Below are 21,230 nucleotides of genomic sequence, written 5' to 3' on the forward strand. Positions count from 1 at the left end.
TATTAGTCCTGAGGCTGACTCTTCCACTGGCACTTACTGGAAACTGCAGAAGAACTGCAGAAAATCCACTCTGCAGGTTGCAGAGGCTGCCAAGCCCTACCTACCCAGTCTGCAAAACTCACCAAAGAACATTAGAGAAAGACTGGGATAAAACACAAGGAAAGTATCAGGTTAATTTTCCCAAGTGTGCCTTATTTCCATAAGCAGCCAAATTTTGCAGGGTGTTTTGTAAAAATGAATTCCTGCTAAGGGGAGACCCCCACTTTGGTGCACTCAGTAAATCTTCACTGTGTCATAGCCAAAGGCTGCAGTACAAAACCCATCAGCTTTGCAGATTAGCAAGTACCCACACAGCTCTCCTGAACAGCTGGGCTGCACCCAGGGCCCTCTGCACTGTGAGCCATTCTTCCTACGTGGAGACAGCAAAGCTTGATTACACGAGTTCACTGTCTCAGGATACCAGTTTAACTTGGCCATCACATCACTCAGCAATTACCCTGGGAGATACAGTCCTGAATTAATGATTTTACTGAAGAGCAAGCCTCCACCTTCACTTTGATTCCCAGCGTGGAGCCAGCTGTTCTCTCAGAAGTTCAGCTTTGTGGTTGGTGTTTTCCCCACTGGAGCTCTCCTGGCTTGGCTCTCTAAAGCCCTGCTGAGAGCTCGGAGTGCTGAGGATGTGCTGCTCCCCACTGCCACTGCCCCACAGGCCCCCACGTGCTGGAGCCACTGCAAGGCACCAGAAAACTCTCCCCCTACCACCAGGAGTTTAACCAAAAAGCCACAGAACACATCAATGCACTGATTATGCTCCTTTTTTGCTTTTTGCTACAAAGTGCATGGAGTGCTGTAGGACGGAATATCCACATCCCAACAGCTCCACGGGATATTTTCAATAACATCCCTTCGTGCTTTGCATGCATGAGTAAGAGCTGCTGGGTGTGTCCGAGCCCTCAGAGCTCCCAGCGTTAGCTGTAGGCATCACAAGTCATTTGGTTCCTAAAACATTGTGTACTCAAAAGCAGCCCACACTGCAGCAGAGCCCCCTCCCAGCCCATCCCGCACCCAGGCACTGCTGCCTGCCCGGAGCACGTCCTATAAACACCTGCCAAGGTGTTTTCCTAAGTGGGAAAGGATGGAAAAGAGCCACTCTGGGTTGTGGAAGCACATCTGGAGAGGCTGGAGTGCTGCAGGGGCCGGCAGCAGTGCACGGTGTGGGGCAGAAGAGAGCCCTGAGAGCCATCCATCATTCCTGACTGCAGGGTTATTCCACAGCCTCCCGGTTACAGACAGCGAATGCAAACTAAACTACCTCCCTTCTGGGCAAAAAGGTGTCTTTAGAGATGGACTGCAGATTTTCCTGTTGGTTTTCAGTGGGTGAGCTAAGGAATCTGCTTCCAACACGGATTTGTGCACAGTGGGAAGTGACTTTGCTCAATCTTTTAGCACTGAGGTCCAGCACAAGCAAAGGATCTCTCCACATCGGCCTGGTGCAGTTTGTTTTTCCTTCAAGCATGACAGTGTGAGGTTACCTGAGGCTCCCTGAGAGCTGTAAAGATGAAAGCTCAGCTTCCTTTACATTAGAGAAGAGCAGGAAATTTAAAGGAGTGACTGTCCCCCAGGAACGTTAATCCTGTCATTGCAGTTTAAGGTGACACAGGATTTTCAACACTCAATTCCCATTTTATCCTTTGCAAAGAAGTTTCATTCCAGAGCTTATACACAGGGGATTAATGAGGGTACTGATTACAGAGACAGACTGAAGGAGCCCAGAGACATTCCCTGCTCTCTCAAGGGAAGTTTGCAGGGACACAGGAGGTGCTGCTGCAGGGATGTTGTGTGTGTTTTAACCACAACAATCAGTTAGATCTGGTCAGGACTCAGCCCTACAGACAGACTGCAAACACAACACGTGCAGAGCCAAACAAAGAAGGCTATCACAGATTCAATCATCTTTGTAAGCAAGTTTTGCTGGAATAAGGTTTTACTTTCCATTTAGAAGAATGTAAGAGCTCACTGGTGTGTGCTCATTAATCCTCACCAGGGACAAATTTCTTTCAGGGGACTCTAATCCTTATGGAAAACACAGATAGGAAGAACAGTAAGATTGCTGGAGAATGGTGGTGGTCTGGAGTTTACCATACACTTATTTCAAATTCCAATCTGAAATTTAACAGCTCATTGTAAAAGTCTCTGAGCACACTGCAGTTGCTTAAGTTATTTGTAAGAGCAGTCAGTAACTTACCTACAAAGCTCTTTTATTACACATTCCTCTGTAGTGCCCTGGGAAAACACCTCAAGTATCCAGCGCCCATAAAAACATTTAATCAGTTCACTTTTGCATGGCAGACACTAATATTTCCCTTCATTACAGGTCAAAGATCACTCAGATCATTTCCCCTCCCGCCTCCTTAAGCCTCTCCAATTTCCTGGATTTCATAAAAACATTTCCCTTCCCAACACACTCAGTCTCAAGATGGAGTTTTCCATTTCCCTACCTGTATCGTGGTGTTCCCACCTTCCAGCAGGGCAATGGCCAGCAGGATGCTCTCGTGGAAGACTCTGTCACTGGTGGCATTCATGATGAGATCTATGACCAGGTTGGAAGCACCTTCTTTATCCAGGTGGCACTGGACATCTGCCAGGCTCATCTCCCCTCTGCTCATGGAGCTCGACCCAGAGCTTCCTCCTGTAAAGGTGACCATGAGAAACAGGTTGGCATTGGTCCCATGGGGAGGGCAAGGCCAGGCTGGACAGGGCTTGGAGCAACCTGAGGCAGTGGAAGGTGTCTGTGCTCATGGCAGGGGGTGGAACAGGATGAATTTTAAGGTCCCTTTCAACCCAACCCATTCTGCCATTCCATTAGTGACTTTTTTAGCAATGGCCTCAAATTAAATAAACTTCACTGGATAACTGCCTTCAAATGGAATTTTTGCCCATCCACAATCTCTGCAGTACCACGAAATGGTTTTCTTTCAGAAATGGTTAATAACCTGACATCCTTATGGGCACATTTCCTAGCTATTACTGCAAATATTAAATTGATCAGGATTTCCAAGTACATTTATTCTAAGTACATGTATCCATTTATTTATTGCGACAAAGCAACGCCACAAACATCGAGGCACTCACTGAAAAGCACCGAGAGCAAGTTTTGCTCTCACCTGCAGTCACCCACGAGGACACCTTAAATTTTGGGGGGGGGAGTTCACAGCCAAAGCAGTGAGGGAACAGAGGCCGATTTCAGGTGTGGTTTGTGATGAGCAGAGCTGTCGTACCTGCAGGGCCAGCCTTGCTGGAGCTGCCCGTGGACAGGGGCCCGTTGCCGAAGGCGGTGAGGCTCTCGCGCCGCCCGGCCGCGCGCACCGTCCCGTAGTAGCGGCTCACCAGAACCTGCCTCAGGGCCTCGCCCTGCATGCAAAGACAAGGAAACCGTGATGGGAGCTCCGTGAACGAGCCAAACACACGTGTTCACTGGCAGCAGGGCCAGTGCCCTTCTTGTGGTGAGGGACGGGGGAATGAAAAACCCTGGAGAGTTGGGAAAATCCACCGAGCAGCTCCTGGTGTGCTGGGGCAGGCTGGGACACTGGAGGGGTCTCATGGGGCTCAATGAGGTTATGGGTTCCTCCATGCAGCACAGAGACAGCTGCAGGTCAGGTTTTGTGTAAAGCTTTCTAGACAGATTTAGTTTTCTGAGAGTTTTGTTTTAATTAAGTTCTATTGTCTTGGTCTTAAAGGCAAAGGAGTTGCATCTGTACAGCACCAACACAAAAGCAAGAGGTGGATTAGAGAAACATAAGAAATGGTTTTAAAGAACAATTTAATCTCATGACATCTCACCTATTTTACCATGCCACCAACCATGCAGGGCTGGGCTCTGCTGTCCCTCCACCAGCAGCTAATGGGATCCACTGGCTGCCAAGGGAAAGCAGCTGAAAGCCAAGTGATCCTGTCTCTGTTCCCTGCTGCAGCCAAAATCCGAGTGATCCCACTGGATCCCAGCTCTTTGCTCCCTATTGTAGATGAAAGCTGAGTGATCCCACTGGATCCCAGCTCTTTGCTCCCTGTTGCAGATGAAAGCCGAGTGATCCCACTGGATCCCAGCTCTCTGTTCCCTGTTGCAGATGAAAGCTGAGTGATCCTGCTGGATCCCAGCTCTCTGTTCCCTGTTGCAGATGAAATCCGAGTGATCCCGCTGGATCCCAGCTCTTTGCTCCCTGTTGCAGATGAAAGCTGAGTGATCCCGCTGGATCCCAGCTCTTTGCTCCCTGTTGCAGATGAAAGCTGAGTGATCCCACTGGATCCCAGCTCTCTGTTCCCTGTTACAGATGAAAGCTGAGTGATCCCACTGGATCCCAGCTCTCTGTTCCCTGTTGCAGATGAAAGCTGAGTGATCCCGCTGGATCCCAGCTCTCTGTTCCCTGCTGGCAGCTGCCCCAGTCATGCCAGCCCTGCCATGCCAGCTCAGGGCACTGCACAGGGCAGGTCCTCACATAACCCCAAATCCTGGAGCTCCAGCGTGAGCCAGCAGAGACCAAAACCTCCAGGGGGAACCTCACCCCACTGCTGCCACCTCAGCCTTCACAGGAATTCCCAGGAATTTGGGGAGCTGGACAAAGCTGGCGGCTCTGCCAGCACATGAGCACAGCACGGGGATTAAGGGATTTTTGTCAGGTCTTTGTGCACAAAGGAGAACTGGGGATTATTGTCACCGGGAGCTCCTGCCCTGTTAATGGCAGCGTGGTTACAGCAGCACCATCCCAGGACAGTGCTGCAGAGGGGAGGGTTTTCTGGGGATTCAGAAAATAAATAACAGTATTTTAAAAAAAAAACGATCTAGCCAAACATAATTTTACATTAAAAATATGTCCAATGAAAGAAAGCATCTTCTCTTCAAATCCATTCACAAAACATGTGCTGGTCAGTGAGCCACTGATTTTCAGTTGTATTTCAAATGAAATTGCTTGTCTGACTATAGAGTCAAGATGTCATTTAATACATTAGCTGCCACAAAAGTGAAGTCTCACTTTTTAAACTTTCACGGGAGTCCTTTAAAACACAAGTGAGTAAATGGAGCAACATAAACGTGCATTAATTGGTTTGTACATAATTCCAGCCCTGCTTCAGTCCCACTGATTTTATACACAGCTAGCACTCACAAAGGTCACTTCAAGAGATCCTTATACCCCAAAAGAAAAAAGACAAAAAATATAATCAAGTTCTGTAGCAAATTTCAGAAATCCCTTCCACAGGGAGAAGCCCAACACATGCCTGAGCTGGTGAGGGATCCCTGCCCTCCCCACAGGGCTGGGGCTCAAGTCAGGGCTCCCTCCCACTGCCACCCTGTCACCACAATCCTGCAGCTTAGAAATGGCTCCTGTGGATTACCAGAGTGAAAGCTGCAGCACGGGAGCTGCATTTTATGGGATCAGATGGGGAGGGAGCAAATGTCAGGGAACAGGATGTAAAATAAACACTAAGTCAGTGTTCCAACCAGCTGCTTCCAAAAGCCCCCAAACAACAGGGAAAAAAGGAAAACTCCTGTGCAAGCAACAGTAGAAGGAGATGAGCACTTCTCCAAGGGGCATATGCTCCTCATCACTGCTTGGGCCAAAGAGTGAACACGTGGGAGAGGCAAGAGACAGCTCAGGAGCTCCAGTAAATCCTGTCCTGGAGGAGCTCCTGGGACTGACAGGGACATCAGAGTGTTTAGTGCATGAGGCAGTGCTTTACCCACCTCCCTGCTCCCAGTCTGGCAGGTAAAGGAGGCTACATGACAGAACAAGGCCAAGCCAGACAAAAAAACCCTGAACTACATCTTCCTTGTACGTGTACACTGATTAGAAAGGCAACCTGACACCCAGGTGGACCCTAGGACACAAAATGGCTACAAGGGAGCTCTCACATCACCTTTTTCCTCCTCTGTTGGACCAACTGGCAGCCACAGTGTCCACTGGCATTTAAACCAGAGATTTTTATACTTACTACAAAGATAACACACATCCAGCCTTGAGAACAGTGCTCAGAAAACTCCGCATTGCCTGAATTCAGGAGGGCAACTAAAGCTCTTGGAGCTGCCCCCAAATTCTCCTTCTGGCCCCTTGAGGAGCAGGAGGTGACTTCTACTCTATGGTCAAAAGAGTTGGGGTGAGTGGAAACCTGACAAGGACAGGCACCTGTGGTGTCTGTAGGTGTTGTGTATCCAAAACAAGACAAATCACCAGAAAATACAGCAGGAACAAGTATCAAGCAGTTGTTTCTAGTCAGAGTGTGCTGATCCAGGTCTGGCAATGCACAGTCTCCAGCATTTCAAACTCTAACTGGGAAGAAAAGCTTGGGTTCCTACAAATTTATCCAAACCCAGATCCTGGTACCAGCTAACAAAATCTGAGTATGTGATCAAAGCAGAAGGGAGAAGAAATAAGTGGTATTTAAGACATGTTCTAATTAATTCAGCTGCAATGCTTGGCTCCAGAACAGTTCTTTAACCATCCTGTTAGTAGTGTGCACCACTTGGACGAGGGCAGTGTGCAAACAAATATCAGATGTTTGGCAGTAACCAGAAAAATCAAATATGGTACCTAGGAAAAAACCCAACAGCGTCCAGTTTCATCTGCATTCACACCAGGTAAAGTAAGAGTAAGTCACACAAACATCACTCTACATGTGTCAGCAATGCAGGTACAACACACAACTCTGAGTGATACCAGAAACCTGTTAGAAGATTTAAAACAGAGCCTCTTTAATATTTTAGAGTGAAGCTTTTTAAGTTGCTGCTGTTGTGTTCCCAGCTGCAAGGGCACAAGAAATGGAAGGAGCAATGATGCTGATTTTGCAGCTTGGCTGTTACAGAGGGGAGGTGTGGCCAGAGCAGCCAGCTCCTCTAGCTGAATGTCACTTCACAAGGGAGGGACCAGCACCCACGGGGAGTTTTTGGACACTGAGAATGGACCAGAGCAGGACCTGAGACGAATTCAGAGCAGCCAAGCACTCGTCCCTTCCATGTAACCCCAGAGAAGGGGTTCCATCACCTCACTCTGTAAAGATGGCTCATTTTTCACATTTTCCAAGAGCCCAACAGCCAGCATTTAACCACAGAAGTTTCTTACATGACTTCAGCTTCACTGTTCAAAAGGGAAAGGGGGAGATGAGTTCTGAACGTGCTTGACTGCTGTACATACCCTTCTATGATCCTCCAGTTGCCTCTGTGGTAGAGTTTGATCAAGCTCCTGCTGTGCGTGCAGAAAGTTCATTTTAAAGCAGAACAACACTCAAGAGAGACCAACATCTGGGCACTCGTGGGGAATACTGGGGAAGCCACAGCTGGATGAGGGAGATGGACTGACAAGCCATCAGAACAGGAGCCCTGCCCTCTGCCAGCCCTGGCCCCTCTGCTCTGCCACCCTCCCACACCCCCCTGGCATGCAGTGGTGGTGCCAGCAGGGCTGGCCTTCCAGCAAACACAACATCTGTCTGGGGTCACACACACGGGGTTTTTGGGGGGCTCAGCCCACGCATGCCCATGCACAGACACACAGGAACAGCCCCCCAGCCCACTGGACACACACTCTGGGGGTGAGGGACTCCAACACATCGCTGAAACTCCTTTGAGACTGGGGAGGGCTTCTGGAGCAGCCTGGGGGGCTCCCTTCAGTGGCCAGGGTGGCACAGGGGAGTCACTGAACAGAGCCCCTTGGCACGGGCACGTTTCCAAATCACATCTCTCACTTTAGATATTCGTTTCCAGGAATGCAGCTTGCACTTTGCAAAGCTGAAGCACATTGGGGTTTTGCTGCTTCAAAGCATCTGAGAAGGTGTAGAATAATGGCTCTACACGGGGACCCATCAGAAACCAGGAGCCATCTCCCAGGCATCTCAAATCCATTTGATGGCCACTCAGAGTTTCAGGTTACATTTAAACATTATTCCACAAAAGTTACAAATACAAACGCCTAAACCATCACAAACATTTCTTTTTCTACATGATCTCACATTTATAAATTTCACAGCTCAGAGAATCAACACTCTCCCAGATTTAGACTTCCATGTTGCTTCATTTAGATTTGCACTGATTTGGCACCCTGTTCTACAATCTACCAATGTCATGTCTGGATGTCCCATGAATTTTAATGGAATTTAAGATTTGACAAATTTTCCTGCCTTCTTTTTTTGGCAAATAATCTGCTTTATGCACATAAAGGACACGTTTCCACATATCCAATTCCCACAGAACCAGTGACCTTGACAGTGTGCAGTGACCCTGAGCTTGTCCACTGGGGCATTTTAAATGGGACACCAATTGCTCTGGAGTTATGAACCTTCCACTAAGAACTTCAGACACCTCCCTTTCCTTAAAGTATTGAAGTTTTTTAAGTATGTGAGGCAAAGGGAAAACCAAATTCTGCATTAGGAGCCAAAATGAAATCTCATTGTGCCAATGCAGGAAAATTTGAGAGGAGACTTTTCCCATTGCCACCCTTAAAGAATAAAAGAAATGGCTGAAAGGAACAGCTTAGGATTAGTTTACAATTTTTTAATATATTTTCAGACTACTACACTGATGCTCTATTGGATTAAGGCACTTTAACAAATCTACTTATTTCCACTGTCTAACACCAGGCAGGAACACACATTTCACAGGGGTTTTTACCAACAAGACACTCCACTAGGACTACTGAAAACACCAATATTTGTGTGCTGTACAAATATAGGTGGCTGACACACCTCTACAGGGCTCTCCGTTTCTGGGGCTTGCGGCAGCTAGTTGAAAGTAAAATGCAGAAAAATTAGTTATTCCTCCAGAATCTTTCATCCCAACAGCAATCCAGTGGTCAACAGTGAGGGGAAGGGAGCTGGCAAAGCACTTGACTTCAGCTGAATCATCACAAAGGAATTATAGCTGTAATTATTGTCTATGCCCTCCCACCCTGCTCCTGAAAGGGCCACGTTTGGCAAATTTCACAGGTATCCTTTGAACATCCCAAACTGCTTTGCATGAGCTCGGAGGCACAAGCAAAAAAAAAAAAAAAAATGTAGTTGCAGAGCACTTTTGGGGACCACACCTCCCCAGGATCTGTCACTGGAATGCTGCACATCCATCCCAGTGGGGAGGAGGAAGAAGCCAGGGCTACACATCACAAAGTTAGCAGCCTTGTAATGTTAGCTGAAAAAAATGTATTCTGTGGATTCTCATCTATAAACGTGCTTTTCTCAAGATAAAAGATACATAACACAGCACCAAACAGGAGCAATGAAATAAGGGCCTGAATGGTGTCAGCTTTTCAAATTTAAAATGCACGTCTTAAACTGATACAGATGAAGACAAGTAACTTTTATCTAGTCAACCACAGACACACAACAGAGAGTTGAACATTCAAACTCAACTACTGACTTAATTGTGGGGAAATTTCTGTAACCTCTCAGGAGCAGACAGCAGGAAATAACACTCTCACATTTCTGTAACCCCAACCTGAGCCAGGCATTGTCAGTCCAGAGGCCACTGGGACAGACAGAGCACAGACTGGGAGAACAACCCAGGAGCTGCTGCAGCCTGAGGAGTGCCCAGCAAAGGGAGAGGGAGGCCAGAGATCAGCAGCAGGAATAACAAAACTCCAATTCCCAGGAGCGAGTGCTTCCCCTGTGGTGCTCCTTGGCCAGGAAAAAGACACTTCTCCATTCTCCTCCTCAGGGACTTTGCTCCTGGCCAGCTCCCACGGCCTTTGGAAGTGGCTTCCTTGCATTGTCAGGGCTCCTGGACACGTCTCAAGCATGCGAGCCCCTTGTCTGGCCAAATGGAAGCAGGGAGGATGGAACCCAGAGCAGCACAAGTGCACAGGAAGCAGAGGAACACAGCGTCCCTGCCCTGCTCCAGGCTGGACCTGGGACAGGTCACGGCAGGCTGGGCACATTGTCCTGCCTGCACAACCTGCCTGGGGCACAGGAAACATCCCTGCCTTCCCCAGGAGCCAACAGCAGCAAGGAAACTGAGCCTGTTCCCCTGCAGGGGAAATGAGGTCCCTTCCTCCTGGGGAGGGGAGGCTGGAGCTGACAGGTCAAGTGGACATGACTGCTGCACTCAGGGTTCCAAACAAAAGATTCCTTCTAGGCACTGGTAGAGGTTTCCCAGAGAAACGGGATGATTTTCCATCCCTTCAAGTGCCCAAGGCTGTGCTGGATGGAGCTCTGAGCAGCCTGGGACAGTGGGAGGTGTCCCTGCCATGGCAGGGGTGGCACTGGATGGGCTTTAAGGTCCCTCCCATCCCAAACCATCCTGGGATTCCTGGGCTGATACCTTGACCCCATTTCAACCAAACATACATTTACATTTGGCAGCACAGATGAAGAATCAGCATAAAATTAGTTTGCCCTTTCCCAAGTTAAAATTACAAATTCCAGCTCCCAAATTCTTGCACTTTCCCTCTGTGGCACAGACAGCACATCAGAGCCAGGCCCACACACTGACCTGGGAGCAAAACCACTGCCCTGGGCAATGCCCACGTGCATCATCCACAGCAGCACAGCCCTCAGCAATGTTCCAGCAAGAATAGAAACTCCCAATGCTGAAATTGTTATTCTTTGGCTCAAGATGGGTTCAAATAGCAAAGAATTATTGAGCTCTTGCTGCTGTGCTACACTTTGCACTCTCCTGTGTGCTGCAACAGCAAAGTATCACCTTATGCTTCACCAGGATTGAACAGGGTGGGAGAGCAGCCCAAAGGAGGAATTTTCCATGATTTCTTGTGCCTCCATCTATTGCAGCTCTCCAGCTGTAAGAAAGGGATGGTCTGGGGGGCAGGGGAGGTTTGTGGAACACCAAACACAGCCGGCTGATTGGCAGGACACAGCTTCCAAACTGGAACCCAGCGGGTGGCCGGGTCAGAGTCCAACATCTGTGCTTTTTACAAGCACTAAGGAAAGCTCCTTTCAACTTGCTGAGCAAAACCTTCTGTTCCTTTGAAGTTTGCACTCCCCCCAGGCTGGCCAATAAACCACTCCCCGTGAGCCATGACTGGAGATGCACAATCCCTGACCCTCTGGTGACCAGAGTGTCTCCAGCATCCATTTCCCCAGCACAGGCCACGTGTGCTTCCCAGAAGGGACTGTCTGACTCCAGAGTGGATCTATCCCCCCCAGAAACCACCAGAGCACGTCACAGCTCCAGGGGGAATTCATTACATCTCAATTCTGAGATACAGACGAGCTTTTCCATCCTTGTCCTTTATGTTTTGGAGGAATTCTTCAAAGTTATATTCTCATTTCCTTTCAAAATAACAATCCCAATGAAAGTTGTCTAATCCTTCCTTACAGAAAACTCAAACTACTGCTGTGATAGAGTGGAAAAGTAGAAATATTTTCATTCAAGTTTGAAGCATCGGAATTGCTTTTCTCCACTTTTTTTTACCCAACTATGCAGTGAACACCCAGATCACTGAGCAGTGAAAAGGTTTGAAACGCATTTAAAAGGCTGGTGGAGATTCCAGTTCAGACTGGGGCTGCTCCAGAGAGTGGCTTCAACAAAACAGGCTGGAAAACATCTCACATTGTAAATAAATGAGAGGGAAATAATCTGATCAGAAAACTCACATTTGTGTGAACCACACAAACACACACTGAAAAAACTGGTCCTTTTCTCTTCAGCCTCACCAGACTTTGGAATTTTGACAAATCAACAGACAAACCAGCACAATTCCAATCACAAATCTACACTTCAGGCTGCCCTGGAGTTCAAAGGACTGAGAGGTGACAAACCTCAGCCTGCTGAACTGATGACATTTCCCAAACCTCCACACAATTCCTTCAGCTCCTTCTCCAAACATCTCTCTCTGCTGTCCTGGGAGGTCCTCGAGCTCTGCACTGAGCACTCTGAGGAAGCTGAGCCAAACTCCATGGATTTGGCTCTGTGGACACACAATGGTGAGGAGCAGGATGCCCTGGGCTGTGCAGGAAGTCAGGTTCAATCACTCTGAGGTCCCTTCTGCTCCCAAAATCTGTGAATTCAGGAACTGACCCAACTCCATGCATATGGCATCTCATTACTGGGGTGGCAAGGGGAGACATTTGGCAGAGAGGAGGAAATAAAAAGGGAAAAACGCAACTGCAGAGTCAGCCAAATAGCACATTAAGCTTTTGATAGCCAGGTTGTACAGCTAGATGTGAGGAACTGGAGTGAAGATCTCAGATAAATGTTACTCTGAAGCCTCTGCCTCAGCTCCTGCATTGCCATGTCCAGTAGCAGCTGGAATTCCAGTGGGAATGGCTGTTCAGATGGAGTTCTGTAACTCCCTTTCCACTTTTTCCTCCCTTCTCTGAACTCCTCTGCTTTTCCCTCTGAAATACCATCAGCTCTTCCTTGAAAGGCACACAGCAAAAGCATCACCTTGTCTGATTCACAGCAACAGACTAGAGCACAAATTATGTTGCTGTCCTTCATAACTCTTTAAAAATACCACAAAACTCTGTGCAGCTTCCTTGCCAAGTCCCCTTTGTAAAGCCAACACTGTTACCTTGTGGAGCTGAGGAGAAATTTGGATAGGAAATTTCTAGCCCCTGCAGATGATCTGTAGGTGTTTGTCAAACAAGCATTTGACTTGTTATGGAGAAGTTTCAGGGCAGGGGGGAATAACTGGGACCCAGGAGCACTGAACTGCTTTGACAAACTTCCCACGTTACATCCCCCCTGTAGAGACATTTTCAGGGATGGAGGATCTCAGACCTGCCTAAATCAGGCAGCAGCAGGAGGGCACAGCTCCCCCAGAAGGCACTGGTGGGATTTTGGGGGCAGCTCCCAGCCCTGGCTTTGTCACACAGCCAGGGCAGGGACAGGGCTGAACACCCTCCCTCACTCAGGGAATGTGCAGGGCCAGCCAAGGAGGTGACACACCTGGCACAGGGGCTGCCAGTGCCTGCACTCAAAGGTCACCAGGATCTGCCATGGGGAATGCCTTCCCTCCCTTTCCAGAGTTCTCAGTGGAGAAATCATGTTTTAACTTGGGCAGGGACTTTCCAGGAGCTGGAGACCTCAGTCTCTGCCCTTCAGTGGGAGTGCAACCACTTCCTCCTCTTTAAATCCTCAATCTTGCAGGACTGAATACAACAAGAACCACCTTCCCAACACATTTTACAGCAGCAGTTTTAATTAACCAGTAAGATAGTATAACTATTTTTTTTGTGACAAGTAGCTGTAAGAAATATTCCAGTCTCCTTTTCCAAGGAGCTCACCAATTCCAGTCTGTGTTAAAAAAAAAAAAAAGAAAGAAACAAAAAAAAAAAACCCCAAAAAACCAGTCCAAAGATTGCAGGATTTCTCAAGGGGAAAAAAAAATAAGGCAGCCCACAAAAATTTATGAGCGCCTGCATTTCCTCTGCTAGAGACATAACAAGTGAAGCACTGTCTAAGTGCAAAATACACAAGAGAAATGACTGCAGAGTAAGCTTTCTGCAAGGAAAATAATTCCCAAGTGCAGCTTTCCAGCTCTGAAGAGGTTAATACATTTCCTAACTCCCATCAAAAATGCATAAAACAGCATGCATTTTGCACCTTAGCCATTGGAATTTTAGTTTATCATAGATAAAGAGCAGTGAGAAGGTTAATTCAGGCAACCCCTTTGAACCAGGATTTTCACTTCCCTTTTCACCTACTGGAAACCTCAAGACTAATACAAAGAGGTGAAAAAAACCCAGACCTAAACTCTACTGAGTGGGTCTGCAAGTGCATTTTACTGGATAGAGCTGCCTGTAGATGTATCAGATGTATACAGAAGTGTCACTACCGAAAAAACAGATAAAACACCAACACAATCCTAAAAAATACCTAAATAACTACAGTGGAAACTCCGTGCTGGGTTTGGTTGGGTGCCATACCCGAGCCCTGAGGGTTGGGGGGAAGGAGAAGAGCACCCCGATTTCACCCTGGAAATGAAATAAAGGTGCAGTGGTGTGGGATCAAACTTGGGGGGAAGCAGAGCACCCCCATTTCACCTTGGGAATGAAATAATGCTGCAATGGTGTGGGATCAAACTTGGGGGGAAGCAGAGCACCCCCATTTCATACTGGAAAGTAAAATAAAGCTGCAGTGGTATGGGATGAGCCTGGGGAACCAGAGCACCCCGATTTCACCCTGGAAATGAAATAAAGCTGCAGTGGTGTGGGATCAGACTTGGGGGGAAGCAGAGCACCCCCATTTCATACTGGAAAATGAAATAAAGCTGCAGTGGTGTGGGATGAGCCTGGGGAAGCAGAGCACCCCGATTTCACACATTTCACTAAACAGAGCTGCAGTGGTGTGGAATCAAGGTTGGGGGGAAGCAGAGCACCCCCATTTCACCCTGGAAAATGAAATCAAGCTGCAGTGGTGTGGGATGAGCCTGGGGAAGCAGCAGCCCAGCCCTGGCTACCGGCACAGGCTGCGGGCCAGCCCCGGTGCTGTAAACATCCCCACCGCCTTTATTGGCAATTACTGCTGAAGGTCACACATCAGCAGCAGGGCCTAAATTCCAGGAAAAAAAGCTCTTCTTATGTAACTGCTGCCTGAATGTTGGCAGGTGCCCAGCGGAACAGCTCACTGCAATGTGGCTGGGAGGGGAAAAAGGAATATAAAAAAATAAAAAAGAGGCAAAGTAGGCCATCTCCCAGCGCCATCGGCATCCTGAGCGTGCCACCTGCAGGTCAGCACCACCGGAGCCCTGCCTGGCAGCCCATCAAACATCCGTGGTGTCTCCAGGATTGGTGTGTTTTAACACCCAGGACTCGCACTGCAGGTGGAAACTGGGCCATGGTGTCCCCAAATGCCAGCTCTGGCTGGGAGGATGGACAGGAATGTCCTTTGCCAGTGTCCCAGCAGGGAGGGAGGGAGGGAGGGAGCCGGGCTGGAGCACAGGGAGCCCACGGTGCAGCTCAGCATGCAGCACCAGGAAATCTGCATTTGCATCACGCCTGCACCTCTCAGTGGGTTGAGGATTGAATTAACAGCACATTAAGCTGTTGTGTCTAATTACAAGCAGGGTTTAGCTCTCGCTGTTGTGTGAAGATTCACACTTGGTGGCACTCGGGAAGAATTCACCTCGGCCCTGAAGCTCTTCCCTGAGACAGCAGCTCCATCAGGAACAGGATTAGAGCAGCTCCAGCCTAGGAAGGAGATCACCAACAGAGACTCAGCCCAAGGGCTTTTAAGGACACTGCCCCACCTCGGGGTTTTGGCTTTATCACCTGAGACACCTGCACAGAGCCAATGTCAAACACACCCTGCTGAGATCTCCAGCTCCTGCTCCCACCCCTGCTGCAGGAGAGGCAGAGAGCAGCCCCAGCACAGCCCAAGGCCAAGCTCTGAGCACACAGCTCCCCAGGACCAGGAGAGATCCAACACAACCATGGTGCTGTGACACAGCTCCCAGCTCTCCATGGTTCGGGTTTTCTATCAATGCTGCATCACTTCTGCAAAACTGCAGCTCCTCCCCATCCCTCCTTTCCAACCCCAAGGGAATTACACAAAAACCCTCAACAGAAGTGTGAGTTAGGACAGCAGCATCATCTCTGATGTTCCCTTCCACTCTGCTCCTCCAGCACCCAAAATCCCTCAGCTCAGCCCAAAATTGTGCAGGGCTGGTGCCAACCTCACGCTCAGGGGATTTCCTACCATTGGGTGAAATCCAGCATTATTCACCCAAAGCACACTCCCTTCTTCACTCACAACAATGTTAAAGAGGGTCTGTCATAACTTTCCATCACAACTTTCACTAACAAGCACATGGATCTCCTGGCATTTTTAATATCCTTGGTTTTTTGGACCCACTGCTCGCTGGGATTACCTTGCAGGACACAACCAGGATAACTCAACCTACATTAAAAAGCCACCATCAAATCGTGCCACCAACAGTTACTTCAGTGGAGTTTCCTCCGAAGGAATAAGGAACATTTCAACTGATCAAAACAAATAAATGGTGCACGGTTTTGGCAGAACAGCAAGTTAACTAATAATGGAGATTTCTATATTTTTTTGCCCAAAATGTTTACAGTTTCCAGAGCCGACAAGGGCAAAAAAAAGGAAAACAGAAAACCCCAGGATTTCTGAGGCTTGCCAGTGGTTCCAACTCCACCTGGATCCCTTTTCCTATGCATCCAGTGCTCGGTGCTGATGGTTAGACACACACCTGCTCCTTCCATGCACTTGCTCCATTTAAGGAGCAATAAAATTCCTCCTTTGCAGCCTCCAGACCAAATCCTAAATTGCTCTGCACGCTCTGGCTGATTTACTGCAGGCAAAGACAGCACATCACAGCCAGAAACCAAAGGGGAAAGTTTCACATTATGACTTAATTTGCAATTAAACAATTCAACTTTCTCTCTGAAGTTTCTCCAAGCTCAAATTATACCCATACACACGTGCTGCTCTGGGAAGCTGCAGCAGCACATCATCCAAAGGACCTGGCCTGATGGAAATGTTTCTCTGCTACAGGTTAACTTCTGGAAACCAGAGCAGGCTGCTGTGTGTATGTCTCAGGTAAGAGGGGGGAAAAAAACCTGGGTTTATTAACAAAAAAAACCCAGAGAAAGACAGCAGAGAAATTCTGTAATGCCAGAAGTGTGTGTGTGTGGAGCTTGGAGACACCTGAGAGCTCATTCCAGCACAGCTCAGAGGTGATGGGCAGGGCAGTAAATGAACTTGTGCAACAAGAATTTTTTTTTTTTTTTCAGGTCAAAATCAGACTCTGGGCTCAAAGGAGTGATGGGAAACCCATTTCTTAGGGAAGGGACCTTCAACTCCAGCCCTAAAAGCCCCCCCTGAACAGAAAACACTCTCCAGGCCAACTGTGGGTGATGTGCACAGTGTTTGTCTTCTTCAGTGGCAAATAGTTTGGCTTTCAAACCCATTTCAACAGGCAAGGTCTCCAAATATTTCATTTTCAGAATGAAGTTTACCCAGTGAATTCAGGTGATTAACATCAAAATTAACAAGTCACACTGTAAATTGCTTTCTGTAGATTTCATTACCTACTCCACTAAATAAAGGTCAGAAATGCTGTAGACATTTTAAGTGGTTGAGCTTTGTTCCAAATAAAAGGCTGGCTTGGGAGAGAACACAGGAAACAAAGCACTGAGAGGAAAATATTTCTTTTTTCCGTGGTATTTCAGTAAAATAAGGTGCCAGTCAATCACTTTCTCAGTATTATACATTTATGCAAATTCCACACCCACACCAGGGTTTTTTTGAGCTGATGAGGAAGTTGCACAGCACAGGCAGCTCAGCTCCCTCCGCCCTGAGCTGCTGCCCCGACCAGACACTCAGCTTCTCACAGTCCTTGGAAAGCTCCACTTCACTTCAACTCCAAGTTCTCCCTCACAGAGGGCTTTTCACCCAGAAACAGCTTCCCAAGCCAGCCATTCCTCAGGGTTCCACACCACCCATCCCACTGCCTGTGGCTTCACACCCAGACCCCACTGAGGCACAGCAATGCTCCAGAGCTGCAGGACTGTCACCTTTTTTGGGAAAAGCAGCAGCACAACCTCTGCACAAGGACCTGCCCCCTCTCCCCTGCACCCACCTTCTTCCAGCTCCTCACTATTAAACACAATTAAACTTCACTATTTAGCTTTCCAAACAAAAGGAAATAACCCCTTCACATACAGCACAGGAATGGTGGCCAAGTGCTAAATGCTGGCTGCTTAGAGCAGTTCATCCTCCAGGTGTGATCCTAAACTGCACGGGATCTACCACGGCAGCACCTGATTGCAGACCACCAAAAATAACTCCATTTGCATTAAAATTCCAAGTAATGACACATGGAATTAGTTATGGTAACCATTCCCAGGACAGACACACAGCAGACTGAAAACTCCACTAATTCACTGACACAGGCACACAGATCAGAACGCTCAGTGCTGCAGAGACAGGACAGATCACAGGGCTACTGGTAAAACAAACACCATAGAAACAACACTGGAGAAAAGAAATAAAATTAAAACCTCAGCATTATCCAATTCAATGGTAATCTGCCGGGAAAGAGAGAAGGGGAAGAATTGAAAGCAAGGATTAGTAAGAGAAATGAAACATAAATTTCACGTAAGGATCTTATAAATCATTTAACACTTTAATGCTGCAAACCAACAGTATTTTTGCAGTGGGCATGAGGAACATCTGCCAGTGAGGGGTTAGGGAAGAGACACGGCTGGGAATGCTGTGCCAGGCAGCTTGGGAGGCAGGCTGTACCCTGCCTTTGTTCCTGTGCCAGGGACAAACCACGGGGGCTGGCTGACCCAGAGCCAAGCACTTCACCCTTGGGCACGGCAGTGTCACCAGCAGCAGCGGTGCAGGGGCTGCATTTCCACTCCGGGGAGGAAAAATGGAGCTTCCCAATGCAAGTCCTGCAGAGCTGAGGCGAGTCAGCTGCTAGAGACGTGCATGAATGACATGTTTCAGCACAGTGAAAAGCTTGGGTCTAGCCTACACTGTCAATGTAGAGCAGTTTTGTGCCTATTAAATACTGCACAGTATGCTCCCCGTCACTGAGCCATCCTGAGCGCGTGCCAAGCGAGGAGTCTTCAGCAATATGGAAAAATTTGAGCCTTCCCACAGGCTGCTCTACATCTGTGCTCTCCCCACGGGTTTTGCTCGCTGCTGAGGAGCCCCAGCTGTGGGACTGAGGTGCTGGGTGACAGGAGCACACCTGGGTCCTCCTGCACTGCCCACCTTGCTCAGGGCCAGCAGGGTGAGGTGATGTGGGACAGTCAGCAGGACAGGAGGAGCCCCATCCTTATGTCAGCGTCCTTATGCCCAGTGAGCACCACGGGCACTGCCAGAACCTCCCCAGAGCTCTGGGGCTGCACACAGGCATGGAGGGACAGCTGAGAGCCCTGGCACAGGGACAGGGCAGGGACTGACAGCTCTGCACGGGAGACAAGGGTTAGATGGGATGTCAGGGAGGAATTATTCCCTGTGAAGGTGGGGAGGCTCTGGCACAGGTTGCCCAGATAGAGAAGCTGTGGCTGCCCCATCCCTGGAAGGGTTCAAGGTCAGGGTGGAGCACCTTGGGGTGTGGCAGGGATGGAACTGGGTCATCTTTAAGCTTTCCCATGGTTCTGTGCTTGTGAGGTCAACGAGCTGCTCACAGGGGCGAGTTCTGCCACCTCAATGTATGCAACTCACTTCTAGGTAGGGACTCCAGGATTTGCAGTGGGGTTTTTACAATGTAAGAGGGATTTTTTCCCTTTTTTTTAAATTATTTTTTTTGGTTATACTACAGGATGATTTTAAAAACAAAAGGTGCTGCCTTTTAGGTGGTGACTAAATTCAGTTCTCTGAGTCACAAGGGAGAATAAATGTGGCTGCACTGCTCACAGCCAGACAGCAAAAGCTGTTCTACTACTACTGACAGTCTACTGTGAGCAATCAGCTGCTTCTTCCGACTCAGAAATCACTTCACAGGCAGGCATATCCTGACTCCTTATGTAACTGAGCCACTGCTTCAGAAATTAATGCTTTTGCCACACTTGGAAGATTTTTTAGCATCTTGTGGGGTTCTCCGTGGTCTGAATGGTGCAAGATATGTTAACTGCAGCTTCCAGAAATACTGCTTCATCCAAGTGAGCAGAATAAAGTCTAAGAAACTCCTAGAAATTCATTTCCACTTTGGAAAATCTCTCAGTGGCAGATTACACATAAGGAAAACTCTCAAAGCTCTGACTGGGGTTTCACTGGTGTATAGTATATACAATGTGTATCACACACTGCTTTTATTACTCAGGGTGACCTGGGACAGTGGCTCCTGGCTGTTTTAACAGGAGAGGATACACTGATCTGCTGGAGAAATGTAAAATGTGATCTCTGGGTACCCTGAACGTGTTTCACCCCCAGTGCTGATCATCAGGAGATAGCAGCACTCATTAGAGGATCACCAGTGCCACTCCTTTCCCAGGAGCAGGGATTGACTTCTGCAGGCCAAGCCAGCCCCTGCCAGCTGGGATGTCTCAGAGCAGGGACCTTGAGGAGGGGACAGAAGGTGATGTCCCAGCACAGAATTTGGCCACATGGGCAGAGAAGGACAATGTGCTCCAAGCTGGCACCTGCAGCTGTGCCCTTCCCTATCAATCCCACAGGGATGTGCTGCTTTCCTGCAGCTGAGGGAATTGCCCCAGAACCATTGCTGCTGCACAGTGAGGCAGTGCCCAGGCAGCAGAGCAGCAGCTGCAGCTGGGCTGGCACCTGGCAGCACGTGGGAAGAGCCTCCCTGGCAGGGCAGGGAGCACAGCCCTGGCCATCCCTACCCTTGGGGCATTTTCCTGGGAGTCTCCTGCTGCCTGTGCTGGGAGCAGCCCACACGTGCACACCCATGTGTGCCAGGCTGCTCTGCTCCCTGCCCAGAGCCCTGGCACCACGTCCTGCTCCTGCTGACATTCCCAGCTGGCCAGGATGCTCCAGGTTCCTCTGCCTGTGGAGCCTCTCCCTCCCTGGCAGCTGCCACAAACGATTCCTGCTGTTATGAAACTCTGATCTCTGAAGTTTTTTGCCCTTTTTGCTGTGAATTGAGCACAAGGCAACAGCTCCAAACCCACCAGTGGGGGAAGAACTGGGCTGAGGCACCATCTGCTCCTGGGCACAGCCTGTCAGGGGCAGTGAGAGCTCTTCCACATCACTGCTTCCCCCAGTCCCAGCTGCTCCTAACACTTCCACTGCAGGGTGTGCTCCTCTGAACCCACTGGGTGCCACGGGAAGAACCTCAGCTGATCAGAATTCCAGGAGAATCTCCAAATCCCAGCCTCAGCTGACTGTAACCACTTCTAGAAACACAAACATATGGGTGCATGCACACTCTCCTGCTGGAAATAAAGAGTAGGTCTCTGTACCTACAGAAAAATGTTCCTCTCAACCAGTCAAGAGTCGTGTGTAGGAAAGGGAAAGAAGAAACATGGGTGGGTGTACAGAGAGTTTCCATCTATAAATCACAACAAGATTACTCAGTTGTACACAAATTCAAATTAACTACAAAACACCCTCTTGTTGCAAGGTTACATGACCTGAAGAGTCACCTATACCCAGGAAGCAGATAAAGAGGTTACAGCCTTCAGAAAAAGGTAACAAAATTGGTATTTTAGAGTGCCTGCAACTGCAGGGATTAGACTTAAACTTGCCAGTCTCAAGTAGAAAAGCAACAGAAACAAGCTTAACTTCTAATATGATTTGAAAGGTATTAGTTCACTAAAAATGTTTTGTCCCTGCTCCAGTCTAGAAGTGCTTACAC

General features: G+C 48.5%; 1 protein-coding gene across 5 annotated transcripts in view; it reads right to left on the reverse strand.

The window, feature by feature from the left end:
- Positions 1-21,230, reverse strand: part of ITPR1 (inositol 1,4,5-trisphosphate receptor type 1) — a 160,342-nt gene that overhangs the window by 51,976 nt on the left and 87,136 nt on the right. For 3 of the 5 annotated variants that reach the window (XM_088171226.1, XM_088171224.1, XM_088171228.1), the window contains 5 exons: positions 17,959-17,985; positions 8,725-8,760; positions 7,182-7,232; positions 3,279-3,411; positions 2,499-2,689 (listed from right to left, as the gene is read on the reverse strand). In XM_088171226.1, the coding sequence (XP_088027352.1) occupies positions 2,499-2,689; positions 3,279-3,411; positions 7,182-7,232; positions 8,725-8,760; positions 17,959-17,985 (438 nt within the window). The remainder of the gene's footprint in view (positions 1-2,498; positions 2,690-3,278; positions 3,412-7,181; positions 7,233-8,724; positions 8,761-17,958; positions 17,986-21,230) is intronic. The other 2 variants (XM_088171225.1, XM_088171227.1) reach the window with 2 other exon arrangements.

This window comes from Sturnus vulgaris, chromosome 11 (genome assembly GCF_052056855.1).
Source record: "Sturnus vulgaris isolate bStuVul1 chromosome 11, bStuVul1.hap1, whole genome shotgun sequence".
NCBI lineage: Eukaryota > Metazoa > Chordata > Aves > Passeriformes > Sturnidae > Sturnus > Sturnus vulgaris.